Source organism: Lampetra planeri, chromosome 6 (genome assembly GCF_965212315.1).
Source record: "Lampetra planeri chromosome 6, kcLamPlan1.2.h2, whole genome shotgun sequence".
NCBI classification, from domain to species: Eukaryota; Metazoa; Chordata; class Hyperoartia; order Petromyzontiformes; family Petromyzontidae; genus Lampetra; species Lampetra planeri.
Window position 1 is genome coordinate 798,976 of NC_136112.1, and position 11,911 is coordinate 810,886.

The 11,911-nt window shown below is 61.7% G+C and overlaps 1 protein-coding gene across 3 annotated transcripts in view; it reads right to left on the reverse strand.

Moving 5' to 3' along the window:
- BCR (BCR activator of RhoGEF and GTPase) overlaps positions 1–10,925 on the reverse strand; it is a 55,024-nt gene extending 44,099 nt beyond the window's left edge. For all 3 annotated transcript variants that reach the window (XM_078595159.1, XM_078595157.1, XM_078595156.1), the window contains exon 1: positions 8,419–10,925. In XM_078595159.1, the coding sequence (XP_078451285.1) occupies positions 8,419–10,345 (1,927 nt within the window). In that variant the 5' untranslated portion in view covers positions 10,346–10,925. The remainder of the gene's footprint in view (positions 1–8,418) is intronic.
- Between the last annotated feature and the right edge of the window lie 986 nt (positions 10,926–11,911).

An 11,911-nucleotide genomic window follows, 5' to 3' on the forward strand; every position in this document is an offset into this window, starting at 1 on the left:
ACATTTCTTCGTAAGCACACGAGCACTCTGTTCTCCTCCACGTGTCTCCCTCCCCAGATCTCCTCCCCCACGTGTCTCACTCCCCAGGTCTCCTCCTCCACGTGTCTCACTCCCCAGATCTCCTCCACGTGTCTCACCCCCCATATCTCCTCCACGTGTCTCCCTCCCCAGATCTCCTCCTCCACGTGTCTCACTCCCCAGATCTCCTCCTCCACGTGTCTCACTCCCCAGATCTCCTCCACGTGTCTCACCCCCCAGATCTCCTCCTCCACGTGTCTCCCTCCCCAGATCTCCTCCACGTGTCTCACCCCCCATATCTCCTCCACGTGTCTCACTCCCCAGATCTCCTCCTCCACGTGTCTCACTCCCCAGATCTCCTCCACGTGTCTCACCCCCCAGATCTCCTCCTCCACGTGTCTCACTCCCCAGATCTCCTCCACGTGTCTCACCCCCCAGATCTCCTCCTCCACGTGTGTCTCCCTCCCCAGATCTCCTCCTCCACGTGTCTCACTCCCCAGATCTCCTCCACGTGTCTCACTCCCCAGATCTCCTCCACGTGTCTCACCCCCCAGATCTCCTCCTCCACGTGTCTCACTCCCCAGATCTCCTCCACGTGTCTCACCCCCCAGATCTCCTCCTCCACGTGTGTCTCCCTCCCCAGATCCCCTCCTCCACGTGTCTCCCTCCCCAGATCTCCTCCACGTGTCTCACTCCCCAGATCTCCTCCACGTGTGTCTCCCTCCCCAGATCTCCTCCTCCACGTGTCTCCCTCCCCAGATCTCCTCCACGTGTCTCACTCCCCAGATCTCCTCCACGTGTCTCACTCCCCAGATCTCCTCCACGTGTGTCTCCCTCCCCAGATCTCCTCCTCCACGTGTCTCCCTCCCCAGATCTCCTCCTCCACGTGTCTCACTCCCCATATCTCCTCCACGTGTCTCCCTCCCCAGATCTCCTCCTCCACGTGTCTCACCCCCCAGATCTCCTCCTCCACGTGTCTCACTCCCCAGATCTCCTCCACGTGTGTCTCCCTCCCCAGATCTCCTCCTCCACGTGTCTCCCTCCCCAGATCTCCTCCTCCACGTGTCTCACTCCCCAGATCTCCTCCTCCACGTGTCTCACTCCCCAGATCTCCTCCTCCACGTGTCTCCCTCCCCAGATCTCCTCCTCCACGTGTCTCACTCCCCAGATCTCCTCCTCCACGTGTCTCACTCCCCAGATCTCCTCCTCCACGTGTCTCACTCCCCAGATCTCCTCCTCCACGTGTCTCACTCCCCAGGTCTCCTCCTCCACGTGTCTCCCTCCCCAGATCTCCTCCTCCACGTGTCTCACTCCCCAGATCTCCTCCTCCACGTGTCTCACTCCCCAGGTCTCCTCCTCCACGTGTCTCACTCCCCAGATCTCCTCCTCCACGTGTCTCACTCCCCAGATCTCCTCCACGTGTGTCTCACCCCCCAGATCTCCTCCTCCACGTGTCTCACTCCCCAGATCTCCTCCTCCACGTGTCTCACTCCCCAGGTCTCCTCCTCCACGTGTCTCACTCCCTAGGTCTCCTCCTCCACGTGTCTCACTCCCCAGATCTCCTCCTCCACGTGTCTCCCTCCCCAGATCTCCTCCTCCACGTGTCTCACTCCCCAGGTCTCCTCCTCCACGTGTCTCACTCCCCAGATCTCCTCCTCCACGTGTCTCACTCCCCAGATCTCCTCTTCCCCGTCTCCATTCCCCGTGAGCTCCTTCCTCCTCCACCCCCCTTCCCCGTGCCTCTCTCCCTGCCACCCACGTGGCGTCCCCCTCCCCCACGACCCCCCCGCCCCTCCCCCACGACCCCCGCCCCTCCCCCACGACCCCCCCCGCCCCTCCCCCACCATCACGGCCCCCCCGCCCCACTCGGCGCTAATGGTCTGTCGCCTCTGGCAACGCCGTTTCCAAGGCGACCGCTCGAGCGGCTCCTAAGGATAGAAAAATAATGCGCGTGGAAGCAGCGAGGCTGGCAGCCCCTCCTGCTCCTCCTCGCAAGAGGTTCCCGCAGCTGCCCTCCGGGGCACGGGGAGCGAAACGTCGGACAACGTCCCGAACAACAACGCGGAGAGACCATCCCGAAGAACACCGCCTTGGTAAATCCACCGCTGACCAAAGGCCTCCCCCGATGCCGTGTGGGTGACGGGGGCTGTTCGACCATACTTCACCACTCGGCTCGAGTCGGTGACGGTGATGCGAGGAGGAGGGGGGTTGGGCGGCAGGACCTGTTCAGAGATCGCTCGCCGCTCACGGTCGCCCGCGACGGCAGGAATCGAACTGGGATCCGGCTACCTCGCCGCACCGCCAAGCTGAATGACGACGCCGATGTCCGGCCAAGCCGGAGCTCACCGCTCCATCTCACGAGGCGGCAGTCGAAGCAATGGACGCGTTCACCCCCCCCACCCCTTCTCCCCCACCACTTCTGTCCACCCGGCAATACAAATAGGTTCACCACAATTAAGTGAATCGGCAGGTGACATGTGGTGGGGTTAAGTGTGGTGGCTACTCCCAAAGCACCCGCGGGGGGGGCGGAGCAGGCGCCTTCCACCAGCAGGGGCGTCAGCGAGGAATCGCAGGGCTGCGCCTTTGGGCAAACCACCGACGTCGCTTCTGCTGCGTGGTCTCAACAGCAAACGAAGCCGCTAGACTTGAAGGGGCCTCTTCACGCGGCTCGACAATGAGGGGCACCCGTCCCTCAATTACAGCCAAGCAGTTTGCGTTTAAGTCGCGAGGTCTTGGGGCCTCTCGCGGTCTAATTGAGGGGCCTGGCGCCCGTGTGGTGACGCTGTCCCCGTGTGGTGACGCCTCGGCAGGTTGCTGCAAAAGAAGTGCGTGTCATGCCGCCTCGCATTGAAAAAAAACACAGATTTGGGGTTTGTGTGGATAAGGGAGGCATTGTTAAGGCGGCCATCGTAATGCCGCTGATCCCGACTAATCGGGAGCACGTGGCATGCTGGCAAAGCGGATCCTGGCTGCCAGCTTGGGCCGCTCCCGGCACGAGCAGCAGCAGTAGGACTCGGCAAGTGCCGATCCGTCGGTGAAGGTGCAGCCTTGCAATTGTTTTCCTGCACCAGTGCAAGTGGAAGGGCCCCCACACGAGGGGGGAGTTCCTGGGAGCTCCACATATATCCAGGGGTCGGCAAACAAAATAACAGGAGGAGCCATGTTTCAAGAGTCGCAATGCAATGTGATTACGAGACGGTGGGTCCTTAAAGAACAACGTCACGAAGCAGCAGCCCTTAAAGAGCCGCATGCTGCTCCAGAGCCGCAGGTCACCAACCCCTGATCTACACTCCACACTTTACCCCACCGCACGCGCCGTGCCAATCGAATCCCGTTCGTACCACTGGGTGCGCGGAGGCAGTCGGAGTTGAGAAACGTTCGCATTGTTTCATCTGCCGCACCGTTACACCCCGAGGCGCTAGGGGAGCACGGCCTACACTCTCAATGGACATTCTCCAGGTGGCTGGCAGCCAGCGAGGAGTCGGTGACTGGTAGCCACAAGCGATTGCGAAAGATCTATTGGATGTGGTGTGCCCGGATGATGAAATATATTCCGGGTCCCTGACCCGATCAGAACCTGCCGGAATGAAACCCCGAGTAGCCCTGCACGACGAGAGCGACGCAAATACTGGCTGTGCGCGTGATTTGACGGACAACTGTTTTACCTTGAGACTTTTCATAAACCGCAAGGCAGTGGGGCACCTACGCCAGGAGGTGGCTTTGCGGGGGATGGGGGGGGAGACGTTGGGGAGCGGTCGGCAATCGGCGTCGCTAGGAGCCGAGTCGGAGCGCAGCGGTGGTGAGAATCGTCAAGCGGTCGATGGCAGTCGACAGCAAACGACGACACATCGACGGCATTCGACCCTCCGCGAGCCGCGCCACGGCGGTGTCCTCGTTTTGGCCGCCCACGACCGCGGGGCGGTGCACGAGGCTCGACCCCGCGCGCGTGACGTGGGGTCAGAGGTCACGGCGGGGTCAGCGAGGGTCACACGCGAGGTCACCGCGTTCTCCCGACCTGGCCCGATGGCTCCGCTATTCCTGCCGCCGCCGTTCCGCTTAACGCCGTCCGGAGCAGGGCTGGGTTCGCGAATCGATGGGACTAGGGCTCGTATAAAATCGACCACCGGTCAGCCCAGTTACTTACAACCGGGCGAGGGCCTGCTGAGGCCAAGCGTTTCTGTTTAAAGGGATAAGTAAGTCGACGTTTCGACATTGGCCATGATCAATCCGCGGCTGAATTAAGGCCTGGCCGAAGCCATCACCGTTATTAATCTCATTTATTACATTCATTTTCTCCAAAGCGACAATGATGGTCTCAGTGCCCAACTCGGGGAAAGACAACTCTTGAGCCCGAGTGTTGGTAAGAGCAGCTTCCGCTCGACCTCACGCAGCCCCTGGGCGATGAGGGCAGCTCTCACCTCCTCACTCTAATCCAGAAGTCTCATGGGCTGCGTGGGGGAAAGCTGCTCAGATTTCCTTTCTGCGCGAGATTCTACTCAGTGCCTCTTCTCTAAATCACATCCACCGTGATTACACAAAGACCCAAGGACTTACACAGAGAACCATGGACTCACATTTCACTGAAATGATCCGTAGACTAACATAGAGACCCGTGGACTTGCATCTTCTTCGAAGCCAAGAGTTCCCCACTGTTGCAGGCGGGGTCGGCTGCTCGAGTCACAGATCTCTGTCCCTCCCCCTGCATCCTTCCAGCTCCCCTCCCTGTCGTCTCGTCCTCCTCCTGCCCCTGCCCGCGTTGCTCTAGGTGGGGAATCGTGCAGGCTGTGTCCCCCCAGGCTCTCACCTCATCGCCCGCGTCATAAATGAATGAGCTCATTCGGCCATCGATCCGCTCTCCACTCTCCGGCGTGAATCACACCGCCGCGGCGAGACCCCCGCCACCTCCCACCCACCGTGCCCCGCCTGACAAGCGAGCACAGGACCAACCGCCGAGTGATTCAGGGCCACGAGGTGGACAGGTTGGGTCGTGACCCAAGAGATGCCGGCCCAGTCGCTGACATCTGCGGTGTGTGGGTTGCGCTAGAGATCCAGGGGGGACTTTACGCAGCTTGCGATGAGCACGCAGAGTGGCCCAAAGACTCGCGCGGAGACCCGTTGATTTCGCACAGAGACTCATAGACTCGCGTAGAGACTAAAAGATTTGCATAGAAACCAACGGACTCAAATAGAGGCCAAAAGATTTACACAGAAACTCCAAAGGCGGAGACCCATAGACTCACAGAGACCCATAGACTCACAGAGACCCATAGACTCACAGAGACCCATAGACTCACAGAGACCCATAGACTCACTCACATCATCAACTTAGACTTTAGTAAAACCCAAGGCGGAGTTTGTGGCCCCCTCAAAGTGAAGCCAAGCGTGCTCACCCGTCACCTATCAGACGACGAGTGGCACCGGATCGTAAAGGTCACCACGCGCAAAACCGCGGCCCTGTGGGCCCAAGGCTCTGACCTCTGTCAATGCCTCCTCTCTCCACCTATGCCTCCAGTTGCATTACAGCACTCTGTCAATCCACTGCTGGATGAAGAGCTTTCCACGCTATGTCGGTCATGGGGGTGGTGTTAGCGACCGGGGAAAGTGGGGAGGGGGGGCACCCAAGTCCGGTTCGGATGTCGCTCACCGCTCATGTCACCCGTGGCCTGGACTCAAACTCGGGTAGTCGGGTTCGTAGGTAGCGCAGTGCGGTAATCACTGTGCCGCCGATCCACCACCGTGAGTGTGCTGATTAGATATCATAATTATCACGTTGTCCAGTTTCTTTACCAGAGCCCAAATCTGACACACGCCCATTCCAACACACAGTAGGGAGGAGGTGTACACATTGCTCGACCAAACGCAACGTGACTTACAAAAGTGATCAACTCACGGTGTCACTGATTTGTCCAGGGAAGCCTCACCGAGTCCAATGGCCTTCATCTCACGAGGACCCTCGTGACTTGCTTACTGGGTGTTTAGCCAATCTCTAGCAAGGGTGGGGACCCAACCATCGAGCCACACGTGGATGGATGGGGTTCCCCTTCTGTCACCAAGAACCGAAATCTGACAAGTGGACAAAAAGTGAAGATAGGCCCTCGCGAAACACCAGAGGTAGGGTTAGGGCCAGTGGCAGGGCTAATACTAGTGGCTGGTTGGCTATGGTCAGTGGGTGGGCTAATACTAGTGGCTGGTTGGTTAGCGTCAGTGTTTAGGACTAGTACCAGTTGGCAGTTGGCGAGGGTTAAGGTCAGTGACAAGGCATGTACTAGTGACAGGCTGGCTAATTCGTCAGGGTTAGGGGTATGGCTCGTACGAGTGGCTGGTTGGTTATGGTCAGTGGGAGGGCTAGTGCAGGTCACTGGTTGTTAGCTGGCTATAGTTCTGGCGAGGGGCGAGGGGAGCTTTGCCCCCCCAACCGCTCGCCCCCTGCTCCGTGTCCGGCCGTGTTTCCCAATCAACACGGCAACCCAACAACGCCGCCGCCTTCGTCCGCCACGCCGCCCCGGGCGACGGCTGTGCCGAGTCTTTGACGAATGCGTTTAGTTCTTGTGTTGTTGATGTTGTGGTTGTCATGTTGTTTTTTGCACCGCTGCCAATGCAGCAGCAGCAGCAGCAGCGAATCATTTATTCACCAATCAACAGATTCGCTCAACGCATGGCTGCTTAGGATTACATTCCAATTAGGAGCATTGATTGATCAGTAAAGGCACATTGATGGACAGGGAGGAGGGCAGAAGGCCTTGGGTTTCAGAGCCCTGTGGTCCACGCTGAGGGTATAAATCATCATCTGCCAAGGTCAATCCACTGCTGGATACAAACACATTCATCAAATCCAGCCGCTCTCAATCCCCCAATGGAGGATTGCCTCTCCACGCCACGTTGATCATGGGTGGATTTGTGTTGACCGTACTTCGCCGAGATGGTTACTGTGGGTTGGCGTAGACGGACCGGTTCGGAATATCGCTCTCCGAGGTCGTTTACGGGTTTCATGGCGCGGCGCGCTCACCGCTGCACCACCGCTCCACGACCGCTCCCCCGCCGTGTCCCCGTGGAGCGAGGGCCGCTGTTGGTTGCCGTGGCCTCCACGCCGCACGTGGCTCAGTGGATGTTTCACTATCAGCGCGGCGCCCGATCCGGAGAGGCAATTAACCCATATTTACTAACGTCAGCTGGCCGTTATTATTATTATTATGCCCATTAAATCAGCCCTTGCTCCATTACCTCCCATATTTCACTCACTCATTCACAATCACGCTGCAGCAGGGGCATTTACAAGAGACGATTGCACCCACGGCTTCATTGCAGCTCAGGCTCTCCACGGGGCTGAGCTCCGGAAAACACTCCCCCCAATCCCCCAAAACCTTCCCACCCCGCCCCTGCTGTGGGGGGTGGTGGTGGGGGGCTACGGAAAATACCCCACGAGCGAGGCGTCTTGGATTGTATCGGTGTTGGTTGTGCTTTGTAAAGAATGAACTGATGATGGCTGCGATGATGTCACGTGTTTACACAAAGCGCCCAACCGAGTCACTTTGCACGACTCCCAACTACATCTGGATGAGTCATCACTTCATATTCTAATTACACGAGTGTTCGTGTATGGTTGGTGACGTATGGTGCGAAATAAATTCAACGTACATACTGTACGTACCGGAGTAGCCAGATAAAACCCACCACGCATACGAGGGGACATGGGTCCGTTATGCAGACGCGTAGTGCGCGAACCCACTTGCTGTACTGCCATGTGTCCGACCTGGGCGTTTCACACATCTTCGTGTGATCCCCCAACGCTGGCCACCAGAGTGGTTTCCCGTTTAAACGAACGTGGCGCTCATTCTCTTGCTTAAAGCCCAGAGCACGTGGGTGGAAATGCCACGTTCTCATGGCGGGGACGAGTCTCCCCATGCATCGCCAATATTGCCGACCGCGCCTTCACACATCATTCGCATCGTCCACAGACGAGGCGGGGCCGAGCTCTCGCGCACTCGAAACGATCGGACGCGTCGCGTAAGGCCACAGGAGGACGACGGCAGCAGCGCTTCTCCTGCAGCTACGCGCCGAGGTCGCGCACGTCCACGACCTTCCCCACGCTTTGTCTCGGGCGTCATTCCACCTCTTGCTATCCATGCGGGGCGGGGGGCGCGTCATCACAGCACTCGGGGGGGGGGGGGGGGCGTTGTGCCAGCACCTGGGACGGCACCACGAGAGACGCGCGCGGTGCCGCCACGCATTTCATAGAGCGCGCTGACGTCACCGCAGCGGCCTGACCAACGGGACACGCAGCCTCAGGTGTGTGCGGGCAGCTTCAGAATGTTGGGGAAAGGGCCCCATTCTGTTGGGACAAGAGATCGGAGCGCGTCTCTCTCCGTCCGGTTCGCGGTCCTCCTTGAAGGCGCCACTCACCTGGATAGGAGTCGAACACATCGTCTGGCGCTCCGTAGCGGCTCCTGGCGGGGGGCCCTCGCTTGGGGCCCAGGCCGGCGGGGGAGCGCTGCGGGGAGTCGGGCCCCCCTCCGGGAGGGGTCACGGCTTTGGCTCCGGGCCCCCCGCTGGGCTTCCCCCGTACCGCCCTGCGACCTCCTCCCCCTCCTCCGCCGCCGCCTCCCCCGCCGCTGCCGCCGAGCCCTGCCGGGGTGCCGTGGCCGTGCGGGGTCGGCGGGCTGCTGCTGTCCAGGGAGTGCTGCGAGTTCTGGCTCGGGGAGCGGTTCTCGCGCTCGCGGAACAGACGGTACGAGCTGGAGCCAGCCGCGGGGCTCGCGGAGGCCCCCGTGCCCGCAAGCCCCATGCCAACTCCCCCTCCCGCGCCACCACCAACTCCAACTCCTCCACCGCCGCCGCCACCGCGACCCGAGCGGCCCCCCGGGGAGGAGAGCTCGTCCTCGCTGGAGGTCAGGTTGTCGTTGGAGCTGCAGTCGGGCGTGTATCCACCCCCGGCGTCCTCGAGGCTGCTGGGCGAGTGCGCACGCTGCTGCTGCTGCTGCTTGGGCCAGCTCAGCCGCTCCTCCTTGCACGCCACGAACCCCGCGCCCGGGGCCCCCCCCAGCCCGGGCCCCGCGGTCCCGGGCAGGCGCCGGCCGCTGCTCGGGTAGAGCTGCTCCCTGGAGCCGGTCCCGTAGGTGGAGTCCCCGTCCGTGAGAGCGGCGCTCTCGGGGACGCCCGCGGCCTCCTCGGCCACGTGCCACGGAGGCCGCTCGCGCTTGGGGTGCTGCTTGGGCGACGCGGCGAAGAAGCGGCCCGGAGGCTCCGCGTCCTCGTAGTCGGCCTCGTAGCCCACGTGGGAGGCGGCCTGGTGGTGATGGTGGTGGTGGTGCCGGCCGGAGGAGGACGACGCCGAGACGCCCGGGCCGCTGGGGCCGCGCAGCTGGGGGGGGTCCCTGCCCGGGGAGACGCACGGCTCCCGCGAGGCCGTCCCGCCGCAGCCGCCCCCCCTGCGTCTCTCCATGCGCATGGCCTCGCTGCCCAGCGAGCTGATGTGGTCGGACACTTCGCGCTCGTTGAGGCGGACCAAGCCCCGCTCGGCGTGGAACTCCACGTTGGCGTACGAGGGGGGCAGCAGCTGCTGCTGCTGGAGAGGCGAGGAGGACTTCTCGGCTCCGGGGCTGCCCCGCGACCCTCCGCCGCACAGCGCCGCCTCCTCGCTCGTCTGCGAGCTGTGACGCCTCGCGCGCGGCTCGGCGGGGGGCCCCGGCACACGCGGGGACTTGCAGGGGCTGCCCGCGGCCGCAGGGGATCCCGGCTCGCCGCCCTTGGCGCCCTTGCCCGGGGCGATGACCAGACCGGGCGGCAAGGGGCTCTTATCCGGCGCCTTGGCGCGGCGGTGTCGGGACGAGGCGATGGTGTCCTCGAAGCCCTCGTCGGGGTCGGCGGCGTGGCGGCGCAGGTGGGACGGGCTCTCGGGGAAGGGCCTCTCTCCGTCCGCGCCGCCACCGCCGCCACCGCCGCCGGGCATCTCGCCTCCCAGGGCGGCCGCGGCGGCGGCTGCGGCGGCCGCGACCTCTCCGGCCGGGTCATCGCCATCGTCGTCCGGGCCGGCCTCGTCCCCCGCGGGGCCCGGCACGACGACGCCGCCGCCGGCAACGCCGCCCTGCGCGGACTTGCGAAAGCCCCAGCGCTGGCGGTCGTAGCCTTTCTTCTCCTTTGCGAGCAGCGTCTGCAGGTAGATCATGCGGAATCGCTCCTTGTTCACCTCCACCTCGAGGCGACGGATGCTGTTCTTGCAGCTGCACAGCTCCCCCTCGATGTCCCGCAAGCTGCGCAGCTCCATCTTGGGCGGCTCCGAGTCGGGGAACTGAGCTCTCCACGCTTCTGCGAAGCCCACGGGGTCCACCATCTTCCCCTCCTCCTCCTCCTCCACCACCACTCGTGCTCCTCCTGCCGCTCGACTCGTTCTCTCCTCCTCCTCCTCGGCCGCGTCTCTCTCGCTCACGCAGCGCTGGCGGCGAGCGGCCGTTGTGAATTAAATGAGCGCTCCCTCCTCCGCCCTCTCTCCTCCTGCCCCTCTCTCTCCCGTCCCTCTCGCACCGCGCGGGCCCGTGTGGTCGAGGCTAACTGCTGCAGCTCCTCCTGCTGATACAGCTGCTGCTGTTGCTGCTGCTGCCGCTGCTGCTGCTGCGGCAGCCGTCCACTCTCGCCTCTGTTGCGCGTCGCCCGCTGGACATCGCGATCCTCGGCGTGGCCTCGCTGCTGGGATGATGGTGGTGATGTGATGGTGATGTGATGGTGGTGATGGCGGTGGTGATGGGCGAACGGGATGCGAGTCGTAACGCGCCCAGCAGCTCCGACGCCCTGCACCAAGCGAGCCACGGAGAGAGACAATAACGGAGGAATCGCCCCCCTCTGCGCCCAGTCCAACCGCATACTCCCTCCCTCCTCCCTCTCTCCTCCTCCCTCTCTCCTCCCCCTCCACTCTCCCCATCACATCCCTCGGCTACATCCGCCAACGTCACTGACGGAGGGGCGAGGCGATGATGATGATGATCCTGGCGATGGAGGTAGCGGAGGGATGGATGGATGGAGAGAGTGTGCGAGAGAGTGACACGACGATTCAGCGAGGTTTACATGCGAATGAGAATGGGAGGACTGTGAAGAGGGACATGGAGACGACTTCACAGATGAGACACGGAGACAAACATACAAACACACACGCAAAGAGATGCACACAGAGATACTCAGGCAGACACTGATCGACGCATGCTACCGAGAGGAACAGACAGATGCGGAGAGACGGAGACAAAGAAACATACAGAGAGGCAGACACGGACATACAGAGACAGGTACAAGGACAGACACGGCGAGACAGGGAGTGTTAGGGGGGGGTGTAGGGAAGTGGGGGGCGATGCAACGTGCTCCTGCGGAACACGCGACTGTGAGAGGGTGAATGAGAGGGTGAGTGAGATGGTGAGGGAGTGAGCGAGAGGGTGAATGAGAGGGTGAGTGAGATGGTGAGGGAGCGAGCGAGAGGGTGAATGAGAGGGTGAGTGAGATGGTGAGGGAGTGAGCGAGAGGGTGAATGAGAGGGTGAGTGAGATGGTGAGGGAGTGAGCGAGAGGGTGAATGAGAGGTTGAGTGAGATGGTGAGGGAGTGAGCGAGAGGGTGAATGAGAGGGTGAGTGAGATGGTGAGGGAGTGAGCGAGAGGGTGAATGAGAGGGTGAGTGAGATGGTGAGGGAGTGAGCGAGAGGGTGAATGAGAGGGTGAGTGAGAGGGTGGGTGAGTGTGTGGGTAAGCGGATACGTGAGTAGGTGGGTGAGTGTGTGTGTGTGGATGCTTGGTGAGTGAGTGTGAATTAGTGGGTGAGTGCATGATTTTGTGAATGGGTGAGTTATGGAGTGAGTTCGTGGGTTGGTGAGTGATTGGGTAAGTGATGGAGTGATTGGGTGAGTGACAGGGTGAGTAA